This window comes from Coffea arabica, chromosome 4c, assembly GCF_036785885.1.
Source record: "Coffea arabica cultivar ET-39 chromosome 4c, Coffea Arabica ET-39 HiFi, whole genome shotgun sequence".
Lineage (NCBI taxonomy): Eukaryota > Viridiplantae > Streptophyta > Magnoliopsida > Gentianales > Rubiaceae > Coffea > Coffea arabica.
In genome coordinates this window covers 43,095,769-43,117,647 of record NC_092316.1, presented here as the reverse complement: position 1 = coordinate 43,117,647, position 21,879 = coordinate 43,095,769, and the positions used below count along the sequence as shown (strand labels likewise).

General features: G+C 33.6%; 1 protein-coding gene across 6 annotated transcripts; it reads left to right on the top strand.

The window, feature by feature from the left end:
- Window positions 1-8,511: 8,511 nt before the first annotated feature.
- Window positions 8,512-15,809, top strand: LOC113740220 (uncharacterized). 6 transcript variants are annotated; one of them, XM_027267761.2, is made up of 9 exons: window positions 8,512-9,173; window positions 10,573-11,026; window positions 11,134-11,218; window positions 12,283-12,324; window positions 12,963-13,131; window positions 13,640-13,692; window positions 13,842-14,060; window positions 14,734-14,780; window positions 15,106-15,809. In XM_027267761.2, exons 2-9 carry the CDS (start codon window positions 10,761-10,763, stop codon window positions 15,158-15,160), a joined length of 936 nt encoding a protein of 311 aa, XP_027123562.1. In that variant the 5' UTR covers window positions 8,512-9,173; window positions 10,573-10,760; the 3' UTR covers window positions 15,161-15,809. The 6 variants fall into 6 exon arrangements, with proteins under 6 accessions (XP_027123562.1, XP_027123561.1, XP_071902335.1 ...); XM_027267760.2 differs by having other exon boundaries at window positions 10,564-11,026; XM_072046234.1 differs by having other exon boundaries at window positions 10,564-11,026; window positions 14,734-14,794.
- Window positions 15,810-21,879: the final 6,070 nt, after the last annotated feature.

Sequence of the window (21,879 nt, the reverse complement as noted above, 5' to 3'; positions counted from 1 at the left end):
AGTACTTCTTTGACATTCGAGTCCGGTAAGGGGTATGTTTGGTGGACGAAAATTGGTGTAAAGTGGAGATCTATGGACATTATACTTTTGTGGTTGACGAAGAGTCAACGGACCTTAATCAACCTACTATGGAACTTGCTCTTGAGAGCAACCTATATCATTTGCCATGAGTGTGTTCTTTACTGTACCCTTTTGCATGATCTATCTGGCTACTTGTTTAACTATATACTGGGTCATGATCTATTTGAGTTTGACATGTTTCTTGATGTCTGGGTATGCTATCTTGTCTCTTATTTTACCTGCTTGGTTACGTGGAATTTCACTGGACTTTTAATTCATTCCATACCATTTGTTTTTCTTACAGGGATGAGAACATAAGAGGTTGAATTGAGAAAGGCCTCGTTTTCTTCTAAGTTTGTTAGTTGCTTGAGCGAGTACTTCATAGATGTCTAGCCAGTTTGTTTGACTGTATTATAAATAGTGTGGATATTGGAGGTCCATGAGAGTATCTATATTGAAGGCTGTAATTAATATCGTTGTCTTTATTGAGGTTTTATTTGTAAATTTTCATGATACGTGACTGAGTTCTGGCGTGAGTTGGGCAGGCGGTCCGTCAAACCCTTGGGTACGCCCTAGGAGGAGGTGGGGCTGTCACAAGCAAAACTAAATTTAATTATGCATAAATATAAACATCTATAGACAAAAACATCCAAAAAGTTATATCACATATGCCAAAATTCGTAATTATTCATTGCAAGTAATTTGTTATAATCATTACTATTAACTCAACAAATGTCATCATTATTAATAATATCAGTAATAAAATAATTACAAATTAGTATTCATTAATAATAAGTAAAAATAATAGAGTGCCTAGATAATTACAAATAAATAATTGAAGATAAAGTTATTAATTACTATTATTAATTAAATGATGATTAATGGTTCTGCTTTACTATTAATCGAATTATTATTACTAATTATTTTTAATTACTATTTACAGTGAATTTGTAATCACTAAATTCAAGTACACTTACTATTCGTTATTATTCACTAATCATAATTCTTATTTAACTCTGACTACTAATGAACATTACTACTACTTAGTAGTATTTACTAATAGTATTAGTTACTATTACTATTACTTACTAATTATTAGTGCTCTTAATTACCAATCACTACCTCAATTTACATTTTACTATTGTTATTTGCTATTTACTATTAGTATTTACTTTTACTATTATTATTATTATTATTATTTAATTATTACTATTACAATTTACTATTTACTATAACTATTACAATTTATTATTATTATTAATACTTACAATTACTTTTACTATTACTATTTACTATTTACTATTGCTATCACTATTACTATTTATTATTCCTTGTTACTTTTACTATTTATTATTCACAATTCACTGTTACTATTTACCATTATTATTTTTAGTTATCAATACTATTACTATTTACTATTTAGTGACAACAACACATTAATTTACATAAAAAAATTACTATCTACTATTAGCTACTCAAAGCTTCACACATAGCATGAAATCTGTTATATAAAATAATTATTAATACTAATTACTAACAAAAAGTACCTTAATTGGATGACAGGGGTTCACTTTCTCTGGATGCACACCTCTTCAAAGTTTTAGATCGTCAACAAGAGGATTGCAAGCCACTGTTTCAACACATGGAAAATAGGTGAGGTGAAACTACTGCTTGACTGCCTGAAAGCTTGGAAGACAGGCGAAAGTAGGCCACTTCTTTAGTCTGCCTTTGCTTTGGGATGACAATGTCGGCAACACTACTTTGGTAAAACACTGAAATAGGTTTTGGGAACACGTTTTTGAATCTGTTTTCAAAAAGACACTTGCGGAACCACTCTATTTAGAAGATACTAGAGGAGAAGGAGGGATTTGAGGATGAAAAATAGAGAAAAATGTGGGTGCTGCGAGAGAAATTGATGAATTTGACATATCTTTTTTAGCAAAACTTCAACGAAGATAGTTTGTATTGATTTTACATCGTGTGCATCAGAAAAATCAAACTGTTCATCTCATTATATTCAACGGCTAAAATTCATCATGCGACTATTCAAAAATTATTTTCGGAACTTAAAGCTTGACTGTTGATCACATTTGATCAACGATCAATCATGATCACCTTTTGGATGCAGCAATGTCTGACTGGAAAAATATTTTTTTATGCCGATTTCGATATTTGCGATGATACATTCAAACAAATTATTTTTCGTAACTTTGAAACGCAATCATTGATCACGTTTGATCAATAGTCAATCATTTTTTGCTGTATCCACTTTTGGATTTGTTTGTTCAATTTTAATTTGCGGCTATAGAAAAAAAATTTGCAATTTTAAACCATGACCATTGATCACATTTGATCAACGGTCAATGAGCTTCCGCCGCATCCACAGCAATTTCTGAATTTTTATGTACGCCACAATTTTAATTTGTGGCTATAGAATAAAAAAAAATTTGCCACTTAAAACCATGACCATTGATCACATTTGATCAAAAGTCAATGAGCTTTTGTCACATCCATTTGTGGATGCGGCATCTGACACATCTTGTGGTGACTGGAAGCATTTAAAAAAAAAATCTTAAGCTACATCTAGCATTAAAAAAATTAAAAAATAAATGAAATTTTTTGTATGCAAATTTTGTCAATTACAGTGACCCTTATTTCAGAACCAGCTCCTATAGAATACATTTTTTATGTTCTCGTAAACCAACAATATATCAAGAAATTCACCGAGATCAAAGGCGTGGTAAAGCTACACTATTAATTATTAGTATTATTTATGCATTAAGAAATTATATAGTGTGAGCATGTTTTTACTTCAATTCAGAAATCATCAAATGCATAGAACTTTTAAACCCTATTTGATACCTCAGTTCAATACTTAAATTTAATAGATTCATTTTAATATATTCAAATCATTTGATAATCAAAAATTGAACATCTGAATTAATTAAATGATATTGAATTTTCTAGGCAAAACTTGCTCCAAAATTAAGTGATAAACTATTCATTTATCACTGAATGTGATATGCACTCAAATATATTAAATTTAATACTTAACAATTCAACTACTTAATGGATTCAGACTTCAGATTTCAATTTTTAAACTTCAGTTTTCAGACTTCGCTTCGATTTTTCTTCCCGAGAGATAATGTTAGAAATATTCACTTGTTTTTAGTTAACCATGTTTGTTTATTTTGTTCTACCGAGTTAGTGAAGTTCGTGAAATTAGTAGAGTTAGTGAAATTAATGGAGTTAGTGGAGTAACTAGTAGAGTTAGTAGAGTAGATAGTGGAGTTAGTCGAGTTAGTGAAGTTAGTGGGATAGTTGGTGGAGTTATTTTGATCTCTATAAATAGAGCAGTTTCATGTTACAAGTTTAGTATCAGATTTACAAAAAAAAAAATAAAGTATAGTTCTTTGTTTCTCATTATTTTTTCAATAATTGTATCAGTGGCATCAGACCTAGATTCATGAGTGAAAACAAAAGTAAATTGTGAGAATTGTGTTAGTAAGTCACGATAACCACCAACAACTTTGTATAGTTAGTAATTTCTCATTTTGATGGTCTCTATGATCATTAGAACATGTAATGGAGAACTTCTTGAGATCCAAGAAGTATTGACATGTTGTCGAATCTAGAGTAGCAGAGCTAAAAGTCGAAGTAGTATTGCTAGAGGTGCAAAAAATGGAGTTGGAAGTATTGAAGTTGAAGGATCTTAAAGCCAAGAATTATCTTTTTCAAACTATTGATCGAGCCATCTTGGAGACAATTTTCTTAGCAAAGATACCTCCGAGCAAATTTGGGACTCCATGAAGAAGAGGTATCAAGGAAACGCAAAGGCAAAGCGGGTGCAACTTCAACCTCTTCAGACCGAATTTGAGACTTTACGCATGAAGTCAAGCGGAGTCCGTCACACATTATTTCACAAGAACGGTGGCAATCACTAACACGATGAGGATCCATAGAGAGAATTTGGAGGACATCACCATTGTCAAGAAAAATCCTTCAATCGATGACAGTAAAATTTAATTTTGTTTTATGCTTTCTAGAGAAATCGAAAGATATTGATGCACTTTCAATTGATGAGTTGCAGAGTTCTTTGCTGGTTCATGAGAAAAAAATTAACCAGCAAAAGAAAGAGGAGCAAGCATTGAAGGTTTCAACAGAAAGTCACTCAACATGGAGAGGAGGTAGAGGCAAAGGCAGAGGTAGAGAAAGCAATAATTGTGATAACCAACAACAACAATATCAACACCAAAAAAATCAATTTCAAGGAAGAAGAAGAGGACGAGGAGGCCATCAATCAACAATTCAAAAGCCAAAGTCAACAAACAAGTCTAATGTTGAATGCTACAAATGTCATAGGTATGACCATTATCAGTCAGAATGTCGAACTAATTTGAATAGACAAAATGGAGAAAGGACTAAATTTGCAGAAAAAGAAGAAGAAGTGTCTCTTTTGATGGTGTATCACCTAAGTGAAGAAACTCAACAAGACATGTGGTATTTAGACACCGGTTGCAGCAATCACATGTGTGGAGATAAAAAGGCATTCTCTGAGTTGGATGGGTCATTTTGTAATACTGTCAAGTTTGGTGATAACTCTACAATTTTTGTTATGGCAAAAGAAAGGGTAACTATCCAAACTAAAGGAAATTCTTCTATTCACACTATCACTAATGTTCTTTTTGTTCCAGACTTAAAGACAAACTTGCTTATTGTGGGCCAGTTGTTAGAAAAGGGGTACGAAATTTCCATCAAAGATCGAGTATGTTGGATTCGAGATGCAAAGTTGGGCTTAATTATTCAAGTTAAGATGATGGCAAATTTTATGTTCTCACTCTATTTGCAGAACTCGGCTCATTTATGTTTCTTAGCAAAATAAAAAATGTGGCATGGTAATGGTATTTTAGTTATGGACACTTAAATTTTAGTGGATTAAAGACTTTGTAGCAAAAAAATATGGTGGTTGGCCTATCTCAGATTACAATTCCTTCAAGAGTTTGTGAAGAATGTGTTGTTGGCAAACAACATTGGGATAGCTTTCCAAATAAAAAATTGTAGAGAGCAAAGAACGTATTGGAGTTGGTTTATTCTGATTTATGCGGACCCATAAATCCACCACCTACTGCTGCAAAACATTATTTTATGGTATTTATTGATAATTATAGTAAAAAAACTTGGATATATTTTTTGTAGGAAAAATCTGAAACACTTTCAACTTTCAAAAATTTCATGATGCTTGTCGAAAAGGAAGCAGAAAAGTCCATAAAATAGACAAGAATTTGTAAAATTTTGTGAGAAGAATAGAATTCAGAAGCAGCTTATAGCAGCCTATATTCCATAACATAATGGTATTTTAGAGAGGAAGAATCGTGCAATCTTGAACATGGTGAGGATAAGTTTGATAAGAAGTGGTATTCCAAAAGTTTTTGACCTAAAACTGTCAATTGCAACATTCATATATTGAACAGAAGTCCCACACATGCTGTTAAAAATATGACGCCTGAGAAAGTATGTAGTAGACGAAAACCAATAGTAGATCACTTCAAAATTTTTGCATGCACTACCTATACTTATATTCCAAACTGAAAGAGGACAAAACAAGATAATAAGAGAGAGAAATGCATTTTTCTCAGTGTTAGTGATCAATCAAAAGGTCTACAAAATTTGTAATCCTATCACTAAGAAAATTGTTATCAACCGAGATGTAATTTTTGATGAGAAAAAATTTTGATCATGGAATAAAAATGTTATTAAATAACAAATACCTGTAAATTTTGATGAAATTGATGAAAAAGAAGCAATAGCCGATAGAAGAAATTCCACCAGATGGTTCAGATAATGTTCCAAGTTCGCAAACTGTAGTAGAAGATGAAGGACGGCCTCAACGTATCAGAAAAAGACCTGCATTGGTGATCGATTATAAGGTAACTGGAATTGACTAATTTGAGGACCTACTTACACATTTTGCTCTATTTTTCAATTGTGATCCTACAGTTTTTGAAGAGACTATAAAAAATTTAAAGTGACAGAAGGCAATGGATGAAGAAATTGTAACTATTGAATGAAACAATACATGGGAGTTAACTGATCTTTCAGAAAGACAAGAATCAATTGGTGTCAAGTAGGTGTATAAGACGAAATTAAAGGAGAATGGAGAAATTGACAAATACAAAACACGTTTAGTAGCTTGAAACTATAAGTTAGAATTTGAGGTGAATTATGGAAAAGTCTTTGCTCCAATCATAAGGCATGGCACGATCAGAATAGTAATTGCACTGGCAGCATTACATTCATGGCCTATCTTCCAACTAAACATGAAATCAGCATTTTTACATTATGATCTACAGGAATGGGTATTTATTGATCAACCTCCTAGTTATGTGAAGGTTGAAAATGAACATAAGGTATACAAACTTAAAAAGGCGTTATATGGGTTAAAAAAAACCCCACGTGCTTGGTATAGTAGTATAAATGCTTATTTTTCTGAGGAATTTAAAAATTCTCCATATGAACATACACTTTTTATAAAGATTGGAGTTAGATGTAGATTGCTTATTGTTTGCTTAAACATTGATGATCTTATTTTTACTAGAAATAATAGTGCCATGTTTGAGAAATTTAAAAAATCTATGATGGCTGAATTTGATATGTCTGATTTTGGAAAGATGCATTACTTTTTGGGCATTGAAGTAGTGCAATATGCTGCTAAAATTTTTGTCTCTCAAAGACAATATGTGCAAGAAATTCGAAACAGGTTTCAAATGAAAAATCATAATTCTGCTAGTACGCCAGTTGAAGTGAATTTAAAACTCATTAAAGAATCTGAACGAAAAAGGGTTGATAGCACCCTTTACAAGCAAATTGTGGGAAAACTCGTGTATTTGACTGCCACAAGGCCTGATATTATGCATGTTGTAAGTTTTAATAGTAAATACATGGAAAACCCAAGAGAGACACATCTTTTAGTTGTCAAGAAAATTCTTCAATACTTGTTAGGAACCATTGCAGATGGGTTGTTCTACAAGAATAGTGAAAAATCAGATTTATTTGGTTTTACTGATAACAACTATGCAGGCGATCTTCATGATAGAAAGAACACGTTTGACTATATATTCATGATGGGTTCAACAGTTATTTCATGGTGTTTAAAAAAGTAACCAATTGTTACTTTATCAACAACTAAAACAGAGTTCATAGCTGCAACGGCCTGTGCCTATTAAGCAATTTGATTAAGAAATATTTTTAAAGAGTTGCATTTTCAGTAAGAAGGAGCCATTACAATTTACTGTCATAATAGTTCTACTATTAAACTCTCTAAAAATTTTGTATAATATGGAAGAACCTAGCACATAAATATGAGATCTCACTTTTTAAGGGAACTTACAAGGGATTGAATAATTGATTTTTTCTATTGCAAAAGTGAAGATTAATGACCAAACCATTGAAGTTATCCACGTTTCAGAAAACTAAGGAAATTGCTTGAGTTTCTGTAGTTGATAAATCCTATTAAACTGAATATTTGGAAAACTTTCAGTTTAAGAGAGAGATTGTTAGAAATATTTAATTGTTTTTAATTAACCATGTTTGTTTGTTGGGTTAATTACATTTACCTCCCCTGAGGTTTGACCATATTACCAATCAATCCCTGTAATTTGTCCAAATAACGGTCTCACCCTTTGAATGATCAAACATTTAACAAAAACCCCCTTAATGCCGAAAATGCCCTTATTGAAGCCATGTTACATTAAAAAAAGAACATATTTTTATTTTATTAACCCTGAACCAATCCAAAAAAATAGAAAAAAGTTTTTTGCTTATTATTTTATAAAAACCATATCTTTGCTTCCATAAATAGTTTTGAATCAATAATTATTTTAAATCTTAAAAATGAATATTAAAAATTAGATAAATTGAAAGAAAAATAAAAAAAACGCAATTATTTTAATTCCTGGAGTATGGTTCGAATTTGTTCAAGGCATGTTGCGGAGAGCACAAGGCATGTTTTCCTCAATTTGAACCATACTCCAGGAATTAAAATAATTTCTTTTTTTATTTTTCTTTCAATTTATCTAATTTTTAATATTCATTTTTAAGATTTAAAATAATTATTGATTCAAAACTATTTATGGAAGTAAAGATATGGTTTTTATAAATAATAAGTAAAAACTTTTTTCTATTTTTTTGGATTGCTTCAGGGTTAATAAAATAAAAATATGTTCTTTTTTTAATGCAACATGGCCTCAATAAGGGCATTTTCGGCATTAAGGGGGTTTTTGTTAAATGTTTGATCATTCAAAGGGTGAAACTGTTATTTGGACAAATTACAGGGATTGATTGGTAATATGGTCAAACCTCAGGGGAGGTAAATGTAATTAATCCTTGTTTGTTTTGTTGTACCTAGTAGAGTTAATGAAGTAGCTAATGGAGTTAGTAGATTGGCTAGTGCAGTTAGTGGAGCTAGCGGAGTTAGTCGAATAATTAGTGGAGTTATTTTGAACTCTATAAATAGTATCAAATTTACAAAGAAATAAAGTCAGTCCTTTGTTTCTCTTATTATTTTTTCAGTAGTTGTATCAGATAATCCCCAAAAAATACCGAGATTCTCAACATCCCACCTTCCTCTGGCGTGCTTCCTCCATTTGCTTTTAATACAACCCCACATTCTTTCTTGATGCATTTAACAAGAATTTATAAGCGTATATTTAGTTGGTGACAGAAATCACTGCCGCGATTATGATTAATTTCTGTACTGAAGTGATTTGGTTGTGCGTGGGGAAGCTGCCTCGAATTTAGGCATTCTTGACTCTTAAAAAAAGAAAAAAATTGTGCCTTGATAGGAATTCTGCTGTGAAATTTGCATGAATGCATGATGGCTTACTGAGTTCTGATCGAGGAGGCCGTCGGTCAATGGTGCACTTACAGAAGCTGAGAGACGAGTTGCAGAGGGTGGAGCTATGAGGGGAGAGTGGAATTTAGTTGTAGATTAAAACATTGGAGGGTGTTCAAAAACAGAGAAAGAAAAGGGTCGAGGAGGAGGCCCCGTCGTCGCCGGAACTTTCCACCGCCACCGCCACCACCACCAACTGCTAGTTCTTCACCTGAATTGCCCTGTAATTTATTTCTTGATATTCTCAGTTTTAATTTCGCAACAAAATTATCTGCATTTGGCAAGTCTATTTAAATGTTTTATTGGAGTCCTAGTTTAATGCCTAATTCCATTTTTTATTTCCCGATGAACATGCCGTTTTATGCTTGAATATGTTTAGATTTGATTAAATGGGCTGTGATTGGAGCAACTATGCTGAACTTGACTACCGATGAGTGGTGAAAGTCTCCTCTTTATTATCGTCCCCCAAGTGTTCGATAAAGTGTTTATCTAAAGAATGATGATTGGAGAAAAGGAAACTTAATTTTGTATGAATGTCTTTTTTCCTTTTATACAGAGAAGAGACAGCAGTTTCTGGTGTTCTGTTTGAATGAACAAGATGACCATTTTCTAAATTGCAATTTTAGTTCCCGAATGTTACCTTTTTTGTTTTTTGACTCCATTGTTTCTCTGATTTTCAATTTAACCCTGTAAATTGAGTTCAAAAGTTTTCCCTAGGTCTAAAAAAGTCAAAATTGGTGCGATTATGTTTGACTTAAGGCCTAGTTGGCTAAGTTTTAAACTTCATAGTTCATTTTCCATAGTTTGGCTTTGTTAGTTTAATTGATTTTAATCAATTCTGTAGTCATCTTTCTGAGAATTGATGCGTACCCAAAATGGGATTGACGATATTGTATTGACATTATCTCTTTCTTTAGTTGCATTTTTTGTTTTGTGTAATCATGTGTGTCTAGCGCGTAATTTCTTGGCTTTTCCTACGGACACTTGGAATTTGTCAGTTGTGTTTTTATTTGCTTTGTTTTTGTGTTGTGCATGTTTAAGCTTGTGTTAATTAATCCATGTTGAGTGTTTACCTTAAATTAACTCATTTTTGCCCCTAAAACTAGAAGAATGAAATTAAACTTGCTGCCGGTTTTAGCCAGGGATGTGCTTGATGACAACACCTTGACCATCCTCCCTCACAACTGAGCTCTCAAATTCATTTTCTTTTTTTCCTAAGACTTAGAGTTGCCAAGGTAAAGGGTTTTAGCCTTCACTTCAAAAAATTAAAATATTTATACCATGTAGGTAACTGGGCACTACTAGAATCTGTAAACCATTGTATTTTCAAAGTCCCATTTAGGCCATTTTGTCTTTTTTGTTTTGAAAATCAAAAACCCGAAAATCACTTTTAAAGCATTGGTACAACAGAGTCTTGTGCAGTTGGAGAAACTTTCAAGAGAAAATTAATTTCTGATTTTTTTTTTTAAATTTAAAACAATATGAAATCAGAGCCCTTAATCCTTTTGTTCCACTGATATTCATTGTGACAGCTTGCTTGTGTGTCAATGCCAAGCTGCGAATAAATAGTGTCTAAATATTTCATGTGACATTGTGACTAATACACATGATAGTATTTCCAGCATGAGGCCCAGTTGAGGCACCAAATTGGAGGTTGAAGATCTAATGTGGAACGCAAGATTGTCTGTTTGTGACCTGTAATAAACCACACACATGCCAATTCCTACATTTCAATTTCGCTGAGAACTGGTTTGGTTGGTTCTTAAAGGCTGCATTTCCTATTTGGAGCCAAAATACTATTTGTACGCCAATGGAATCCCAGACCCCTCCTCTTTCTTCTGCTTCAAAGGAACAAACCACAAAAGAAGAACTCAACATTCAATTTCAAACCCCAAAATCTTCTTCTTCGTCTCCTTTTTCTGCAGTAGTAAATATTAGGCTATGGGGGCCAGCAGCGCAGCGAAACCTTAGAAACCAATGGTCGAAGTTGGCTTCTTTATGGCAAGATTGGCAGTCTTGCTCATCCGCTACTCGCTCTCAAGCCACTACTCTTGTCAACTCCTATCTCTCCCAGAAGTACTGTAAAAAGCCAGCATTTATTAATGTTCTTAACAATATACAGAAAATCTTTTATTAAACCTAGTGTTTTATCTAAAATGGGGATTGTTTTTTTGGTTTTACAGGTATATGGATGCGATGGATTTGGGAATTTTGAGTGGCATGCTAAGTATTCGGAAAAAAGCCTCTTCGAAGTTGTTTAAGCAACAAGTTAGTGTGTTTGCTAAAAACTTGGTTTCTTTTCTTTTAACAGCTTTTATTGAAAATAGTGATTGAGATAGAGCCTTTGGTTGCTTTTGTGAAGAACTAACTTAGGAGAAATTAGGTTTGGTTTTCGCAAATTTGTGCTTGTTTAGATGAAATGGTCTAGACAATGGTTATAGTAGTATCTGTAGAGTGCTGTTATAGGAAATTATGTGTGATCTGGTGTACAGTTATCAATTAAGGCTATGTTTGGTTTGTTTATGGGAATTGGATTTGCATTGAATTTGATGTACTGTTAGTAATGTGACTTGAGTAATTCAGTCTAATTTCAATTCTCATGTGGAACCAAAACGCACAGAAGGGTGCATTCAAAATTTGACATTTTATGCTTTGTATATGGGTTTGAAGGAACATAGTTGATGGTAAGAAATTTTTGCACTTACCAGGATTGCTTTGTTAATTTATCACTCTCTAAACTTGTATGTGGTGACCTCAACTGTAGCTATGTGTGATGTTGTTGATAAATGTGTAAATATCAAGCACTATTGGATCAAGCATTTTGTGAGCTTGAGTATATTTGCATTTCCACATATTCTGTGATTGTTCATTAGGTTCTTTTCATGCCAGGCTTTGATAGGATTTGGCAGGGTCAATGCCAGAAAAACATACAATTCCTTAAAACTGTTGTGTTTGGCTGTTGGGTTTGTTATGGTACATCAGTATCATACCTTGCAAAGAATTATTGGAGGAAATAGAGAAGAGAACCTGCTTTTCTATTTTTTTTGAATTGATATTTGGATTATTCACAAAATTTACATGTTTATTTGTTCTTATACTTTTCTTTTCCGGTTTTCATGTTGAAAGGTACATAAATGTGAATAGCTTTTGGTATCCATGAGAACTTGTCCTTCAGTCTCCAATATTGGAAGCTAATCTAATGTGAAATGGGCTTAGTAAAAATATACTATCTTCCATATTAATGCGAATACAAATCTTTGTAATACTACAATGCTTAGTAAATGCTTATCAGTTTCTTTTTCCCTGCCTGCTGCCCTGCCCTTTCTTTGTAGGAGATTCAGCATAATAAACTCTTGGCATCATACAAAGATATGGTACGCATACTTAATACTGATTGGTTTTATGCAAAATGTTTTTTTTTCTTTTATTGACTTCATCTGCTTAGTCAATTAGCAAAATGCACTGCCCTATGTCTGCAAATGAACTCCTTTAGTACTATGGGCCTTGCACAACTTCAGCAATTATAATTATGTGGGAGGATTTGCTTGATTTGCTTTCTTGGGAACAAGATAGATTGCATACAGCTTTCCAGAATTTCAAGTGACTTACCGTGACTTCTCCATGTTTCAAGATCAACACCCCACTTATGAAGATTAATCTACTTTATCAGTCTTTGAAATTTTCAGTTTATTAGGTCTCAGGGATAGAAGATTTTCTATTTTAAAATGTTTTTGACTTGTCTTCTTCATCTTATTCTCGTCTTTGTGCAATTACTAACCTATCTTCATTTTTGTACATTGTAATGTTTATTAATCACTGCCAGATGTTTGAAAAGCATTAAATAAATGAATGCACAGTTTTGCAGTAATACTGATCTCTTTAATGTGTGGACGCTTGAGAACAAGGGCAACAACTCTCTTTTACTTCTCTCTCTGTACCAACTTTATTATGTGCTTTTTTGGGTGCTTTAGTGGTTTATGTGGAAGTAAATTGGCAAGCTCTATCATAACAGGTAGGCGTTGTAACTCAGATGGTGAACACATCTAGATCTATGAGGTGCTATCTGAAAGGAACAACCAATAGCCCCTTGGCTCAGTTTTCTCTCTCTTCTGAAAATGAGAATGATACTGGTGATGGGGGGGGAGCCCCAGTCTTCACATTTTGGCCAATCTCTCTTTTTGGTATGTCTACTGCATATGCCAATGAAGAATTGCTTCTTTCTAGTATATTGATTCTTGATTGTCCATCAGAGCAATAGATCTATTCTTCTCTTCATTGTGGTGCAAAAAAATCTATGAAATACAGCATTTGAGAAAAATTATTGAAACTTATCTGGTTATTTATATGTACGATGAACAACAACTGCTAACATGATTGCAAGTGTACCTGGGCTAAAGGCATGGGACATATAAATTTTCTTTTGTGGATGTCAAATTTTTTTTCTTTTCTTTTTTTCAACAAATTGCTTTCTGATGTTGTCGAAACAGTTAAAATGTAGATTTGTGAGTTGTATATGTTTCTGATTTTTAGTCTTGTATCTTTTTTACCTGCTTTTGCAAAGATGTGAAGGTGTGATGCTGTTCAGAGCTTGCCTATTTGTCATTCTTGCAAAATTTTTACCAACTTATCATGGTCTCACTCTATTAATTGATGTCTTTATGATAATTAGCTTTTATTTTTCTTCTTCAGAAAAAGCAGCACAGGACCTTGTTCAGATATTTGTATCAGAGCTAAACTTCAAGGTGAAGTATGGAGGTGGCTGGCTTTCAACAAGCTTTTCTTGGTTTGTAATTCATGCTTCTAATTTGTGTTACTGATCTTATGCTTATTCTTCTTGAATTATATATATATATATATATATATATATATATATACACACACACACACACAGAGGTTGCTTGTCATGGAGCTGCTTTCCTTGGGTGATGAAAGAATTCCAGATCTCAGTAGCTTGTGTTGGTCAGATGAACTTTATCCAGGAGAATTTGATGATCTGCGTACATGTTCCTTGTATTCACATGGAGCTAGCAAGCCAGTTCTTCCAAGCCTTGGGAAAGGCGAAGTTGAATCTTTTCAACCTAGGCATCAACAAGACCGGAATGTTTTACAGGTATATGAATAGTATTTACTTTTCTAATGTCAGAGTGTCTATACACATCTCAAAACAATGTATTTGTAGTGGTTTGCCTATGTGCAATATGCACTTAATTTGTTTGCATTACACTGGGATCACTTGTTTTAAAGCAGATTGATTACGATTACCTTAGCAAGACAGTAATTTGACATCTCAACCACTGTTTATGATGATGTGTTCTGCCAAATATATGGTCATTTGACATTTTTCTTTGAAGCTGCCTAGAGATGTGATGTTACAATGTTTGATTTCTTGTCATCTGGCTCCCCAAATCCATGGTGTTGAGATTATAGCAGAAATGGATGCATATTATTAAAACTTAACTGATTAGCGAGTGGAAATCCTGAAATTGTAATGCTTTTAAAGATGGAATTAAAGACCTTCAAACTTGAGTTACTAAAAATTAGGAAATCAGGCTCTTTGCAAATGTGACTTTTCTGATCAGGATAATCATGAAGGAATGCACATTGAGGCAGAATCTTTGTTAAGCTGACTAATCAAATAAGATAGATAAAGGAATGAAGTTTACTTATTGCACTACTTATCAGTTATGAAAAAGAAAAAATTGAACATTATGATTTACTTGTCCGTCGAATTCATTATCACTTATCTCTCTCTCACACATGTAAATTGATCACCTTTCTTGCAGATTTATTTAACTACTTTGATTGCTGAGGTCAACGTAGAGAGAAGCAGGTAGATAATCTGAGGTCGTGAGTCTATTTTCTTAAAGTTAATAGCAGCTAGAATATATCCTACTCTTGAGAATCAAGAGTCACAGATTAATAAAAGGCTTGTGGGAGTCCATTCAAAAAATTGCAGAAATTATTATGCCCAATGAATGTCTTCAAAACTCACCTTAATGGGGAAGGTAAGATGGGGGCCATTGCTTGATTAGAATGTTAAGCCATCAAAACTGAGATAATGCCAAAAGTTCCCATAATTGAGATATAAGAACTCATAGAACAATTTCACATTATGGCATTGCTTTAGTGCACTAATTTCATTCATTTGTATACAGGGTGGATGAAATATTTGCTAGCACAGGAGCTGAAATGCACGTGACTCTTTCTTGAAGTTGTGGTGCTGGAGTTAATGCAAAAGGGAGGGCATGCTTCTAAATGTCCAGAGCAATACTACCAGGTTCCTTCATGACAGCAAGTCAACCTTCGATACTTGGAAAGCCTTGGGAAGATCTAAAATGTAGATTTCTCAGTAGTCAATTGATAGCAAGATTGACATGCTCTGATTTCAAGCTCAGTAGACATCTCCAAGACATTGTGACCAAATGAGAACAAATAATGAAGATATAGAAATCTGAGCGTTTTTTCACTTGCACTTGGTATGACTAGAGATTGGGCTGTCTTTTGAAATCAAAATTTTGCGTTGGGCTCAACATGGTTAAAGTGTCTGAATAGCCATTCTTTCATTTCAACAAAGGGGTTTGATGCCTTCTGCCTGCAATATCTCAGTTGTTTTGACTTCTTTTTGCTTCTCACGCAAAAAGATTGAGGTTTGTTCCTTAAAGAAAAGGAGGTAGATTAGCTCCTTATTACTTGAGCCCTTTCTTCCCAGTTGTAATGAGTACTCTATTTATCGGGGGTATCAACCTCCTGGTATGCTCAAGTATGGTAAGAAAACTGGTAGTGAATTCCCAGATGTTTGTGTTGACCTGAAGTCTGACAATGGCAATTAATTTAGAGATGCAGGATCATGCTTGTTGCATTGATTTGTGTCCATATTGGCGAATATTTAGAGCTGACTGTAAGGACAATCCAAAAATGGTTTGCTTAGCGGATGAAATCCCAAGTTACAGCAGGGTTTTACTAAGACGAGATAATAAGGAAAAGATTGGCAACCAATATATGTATTGATAGAGGATATTTTATTGCCTAAACAAAACAAGTTTCAACAGTTATAGGGTTGCTACTTAGAAACTCCAGAGGCAAGGTGAAGTCAATTGTGCCTAACTGCTTCTGTACATCAAGCATGCGAACCTCCAGAGTTGGAGGAGTAATATAATAAGCTATAATTTTCTTCTAAAACTTGTCATAGGCAGCTCTCTCTCTCTCTCGGTTTTTACAGCCGTCGTTATATTACAATATCGACCAATCAAATTCAGTTAGCAGTTCTTTCTGTTGGTCTCTACATACATGAAAAATATCACGAGGCATGTAGTCAATAAATGGAAAAGAAATGCAAGCCAATCAAAAAAATGGCCCGTAATTTGGAGGTATTCCAAGTGTTTATTTGCCATGCATCATGATCTTCTTGACTTGTCTAATATTTTCTCTAGTTAGGTGGCGTTTGGTTTGCACATCGGAATCGGATTCAGATTCGGAATCGGATATTCTGGGTTTGGAATGAGGTCATTCATTCCAATACATTTGTTTGGTTCAAGTACTTGGAATGTGTATCATTACTATAGTTAATATTTGGTTCAACGACTATTTCGGAATACAATATAATAAATATATTATAAACCACATCGTAAATGATAGTTATTAACTCTTTGTAAATGGAATATAAGAAATTTTCACTAATTAAATATATTAGTATAAATGTATTAGTAAATTTAGTCTAACTAATTAATAATTTCTATTAGCAAACATGTATAATTATTAGTATAATTGATAATATTAATTATATTGCATAAATTAATATACATTATATAATACATATAGCTAATAATATTATTATTATAAGTTTGTAACTAATTAAATTAAATATTATATATATAATTAAATATAAATATACAAATGTTATAATATAAATATATAATTATAATTATATAATACATACAAATATTAATTATACTAATATTTTATATAAATATACTACATATTACATATTAAATATAGTTATTATTATATATTATTATATTTAAAATAATAAATATAAATATAATTATATAATTTATTAATATTATATACATGTATATATTATAATTATATGCACATATAATATACATTTATAAATATACATATATATTAGAAATATATTATTATATAATATTAATAAATTTATAATATATATTTTATATAAATATAATTATATTTAACTAAATAATTGTAATATATATTTATATAATATACTAATATTATAATAAAATATTATAATTATAATATATTATACATGTGAGAACCCGTAAAAAAAAAACCCTAATCATTTTCTTAGGGTTTTAGTTCCCTTAATTGCATGTTTTCTGCATTTTCTGGTTTAGAAATATTTTCTTGGTGGATTTTATGAGCAATTATAGTTTTTAGATAATTTTTCTAGTATTGGAGAGTTTTTGAAAAAAATTAAGAATATATTGGACGTGGGACCCACTAGTGCGAAAAGTTCGGAAAAATTCGGCCAATAAGGTTAAGTTTCAGATACTGTGTAAAATTTATCGGGTGTTAAGAGATAAGTAGAGAGTGAGATTTGAATGATGTGAGAGAAAACAAAAGGATTGACATGCATTAATGGAGTGCCAAATGTCACTTGTTGGTTGGTTTTGACTTAAGAACACTATTCACCTTTTTTGACTTTTGACCAAAATTGGTTAAATATCTAAAAATTTCACAAAAAATCACCATTTTCTTTCACCTTGTGGCCGGCCCTCTCTCTTGCCAAGAAGGAAGAAAACTTCTTCAATCTTCAAGCTTGCCACTAGCTCAAATCATCCAAACCAATCACACAAACTAGTTTCCACTCCATACAATCTTTCCATTTAGTATTAGTGGTGAGTTTGGTGAAGTTTTTGGAAGAGTTAAGGTGGTCTACAACTCCTCTTCTCTTGTTTTCTAGGTAAGTGATGATTGAACATCCTCTTATATCTAATGATACTTATTTTGTGCCTAATGGTGGCTTGGGTGATGGAATGTGTGATTTATTTCTTGATTTGAAGTGATTTGGTGAAATTTTTATTTTATTGAGGAATTTTCTGGTTTAATATGAATGGGATGTTGTGGCTATTTTTGATGATTGGCAATGGCTTATAATGACTCTAGTAGGTGTGAATTATTGATAATTGCAATCAATTTTGGGTTTGGATTGAAATGAGAAAAGTTAGGGTTGATAACCCCTAATTCTGTCCGGTTTTGGATCATAGGGTTAGAGGTCGAATTGGACTTTGCTCAAAACATGAAAGTTGTAGGTATTGATGAGTTTGAAGTGCCTGCAAAATTTCAGGTCATTTGGATTAGTGTAGAGTGAGATATGTCGATTTTACTGTTGCTGTTCTGGGTTGATCAGAATGCGAAAACTGCACTTGTAATTGGCCATTTTGACTGGAATTGCTTTGGATTTGGATGTTGGTGTCTTCTGATGAAATGTAGCTGAATGTCTTAGCTATCATATGCCCTTGGAATCAATGCATTTGGACTTGTATAGACTGAGTTGTACTGATTACAGCATTGTGTGATTTGTAAACCTGTTTTTGGTGGTTCTGGTGTAGTATTTGGCATATTTGACCTAGTTGTGCTAGGATTTGGATTGAGTGGCCTTCTACATTGTTGTAGCCCTGTTTCATAGCTTCGAAACGGTGGGTCTTACACCCCCATCCGATAATCGTAGTGGACTTGGTGCCATTACCGCATAATGGAGTTAAACACGGTTTCCTTATCAAGGCCTAAGTTAAAGCCATTCCTTAATTTCTGGTTATCTATGATGCCTATTTATGCATATGAAACCCTATTAGGGTTATAATTGGCATGGCTATATGACTCGTTATCGAGTCTCATTGCATTTGTTTGCATGATTCTAGGGCGTGACGGTAGTGCACGACGGATTGGTGACCACGGTGTACGAAACATCACTTACGTGGTTGGTGAGTATACTACTCACTTAAATGTTCTAATGTGGCTTTGCTATATGTGGTTGTGTTGCCTTGAAGGCTTATTTGGATATTGTAATTGATTAAGGTGAGGGTGTATTTGACCGCCCTCACCCCTTTTGATAGTATCACTGATTGTCTACTGCTTCACTGTCTTACTGAACTTGATATATGAGTTATTGCATTCCATTTCATGGAAGCTGATTTGGTGTTGTTTGGACGAATGTCCAACGACCTTACTGTATCACTGAGCTCAACTCCGTTAGGTAGTCAATTGGATCGAGCCGGCGAGGGCTTGGTCGTGATAATTGACATGCCACGGGGACTGTACTGGGGAATCTTGTAGTAATGAGACTCTTGATTCCGGTAAACTCGAGTATTACCAAAATGATTGAATGGAGTGCAGGCCCGGTTGGGGAATGTTGGGTGGAAGGAATGGAAGTAAAGAATTGTCTACGGTTGGTTTTTTTTAACATTGACGGAGGGTCAATGAGGTTGGATCAAGAATATAAACGAGGAAATGGGCTCTTGAGAGCCGTCCGTATCCTTTCACTGATTTGATTTACTTCTTATTTGCATACTTGAACTGAACGGTTATGCTTATGTGATATTAGTTGCTATGGTGGTTGTATTCTCACTGGGCATTTAGCTCACCCCGTTTCTTTTATTTTCCTTACAGGAATATGACTCTTTTGGAATGAAATTTTGTTAAATGGTTGCCGAATGAACTAGATGAATGCCTCTTTTGTATTGTATATAAAATAGGACCCTAAATGTATCATTAGGGCCGTTTTCACTTTTGTTTTGGCAACCCACATATGTAGTGACTTTTGTATCACTTTTAAATGCCATTGTGGCTTGTAAATGGTTAATGTTATGTTGTATATGTATTTCGATGTTTGGTTGGGTTTCGGACGGGTCGGTTACCATTCATGGCCGACTCTGGATTTCATTTCTTTTATGTTGGGTTATTTTGCCCTTTTGCCTTGTTGCGCGCATTATAAGTTTCAGAACGTGATAGATCGCTTTATATTGCACCGTTAGTCCTGGCGAGAGTTGGGCAGACAGTCCGCTAACCTCTTTGGTTCGCCTTAGGGGAAGGTGGGGCTGTCACAATACATATGTATATATTATAATATAAATATATTATATATATAATATATATATAAATATTAATTATACTAAATATTATGTAATTACAAGATTTTGAAATCACACTTGAATTTTGGACACAACCCACCTTTTTACTAGGGAATGGAGGAATACCAAATTTTTAGAAATCATTCCAAAATTTCAATTTCCATACCAGAAACCAAACACCAGTTATAAAGTTTATTCCATTACTTCATTCCGATACCCTTTTACCAAACGCCCCCTAAGTTTAGGCACATAGTTTGTGGCATGAGATGAGAGCCTAAATAATGTGGCATGAGACGAGAGCGATGAGCAAAGCATTTACTAGTTGTGATTGCTCCAGCTGAAATTGCCATGATTACGATAAGTTTCGAAATAAGTCAAAACTACGTGATGGAACCGGCAATTAAGTTGTTTCAACATCTACATGTATTGCATAATGCATTCGCATACTGGCCGATACATTTGCTGTCAATCATCTACAGTGCAACAGTATTACAACGTTGAATTCTCAAGTCCCTTGATTCCAGGGCGCGATGATACCGATGACACAGACTTAGAGAAACACAGCTTGCATTCGGCTAAAATACACTTATCAATCTATGTGGGCTCTTTATCTTGTAGTTAAATATCTTTTCATTAATATCTCTCGGAATTCTTTTCCTTGCGTTTCTTTCGTATTTGCAGTTCCCAAAAGCCATTCAGTTGCTGTATCCCTACATACCAAAAGAAGTTTTTTCCAGTAGATTTCCTGTTTCCGAACAGAATGCAAACATATAATTTCTCACGGATCTTGGAGGGACATCAGTATATACAAATACAAAGGCGCCAGTGCAGCATTCAATCTTGAAATTCACTCCAACTCTTTAACAGAAAGACTAAAATAACCAGCAGAGGACAGCAAAATTAATCATTTTCTTTTGCAGAGTTTCCAAAATACGGACTGGAATACGTGCACTTCTTGAATTTGTCAAGAAGATCGAAGCTTTAAAAATCATCAAGGATATGTGCACCTATTAGCAACGAAATCAAAAGCCATACCAGGGGAATGGTATATATCAAACTGGGCAAGTCAGCCATCCCAGTAAACATCAAACTACCATCCATATCCATAACAAATATATTGGGCATGACACTAGTTGCTTATGTTTAAAGCTGCAATCAATTTCAAGGCAGGCTGACAACATATCCATTACTAGAGGAATAGCAAAAAATACTAAATAGCAAGACCCTGTAGAAGCAACTAAGACAAATGAAAGACCAGAAGAATATAAACACATGCGTGCACAATACATACACACACACATACAACCTGTATTTCCCAACATTAGCTTTCCGAATCATTCCATAATGAAAATAAACTTGGATGAAGTTGGGGATTGAGAAGTGAGGAACTGTAAACTATTTGGATTCATCCCAGTTTAGGGAAACTATGGTTCTAATTCTAAAACTTCAATTTAAGCACACACTTCCATGACTAATTTACAACCAGTTTCCATGCAGCCTCATTAAACACAAAACAGACTGTATCGAGTAAAGAAGTCAGCATCCTCTAATTCACAAAGTAATCAGGAGACAATAGATGGCCAACATTCAGTACAACATATATGTGCCACAAGCTTAAAATGAGAGATGTCAATCTCAAACCCACCTCAAATAGCAGCTTTGTAGATCCTCACAATAGACACACAAATCTTCACTACTGCCAAATTTGTCAATTGAGTCAATTAATCAACTCTTAAATAGAACCGCAGCTACCTTCTTCCAACACCAGAAGCATCCAATACAAAGTACACTGCATCAAACTTAGCATTTTTCTGACCCAAAATAACAAGGAAAAAG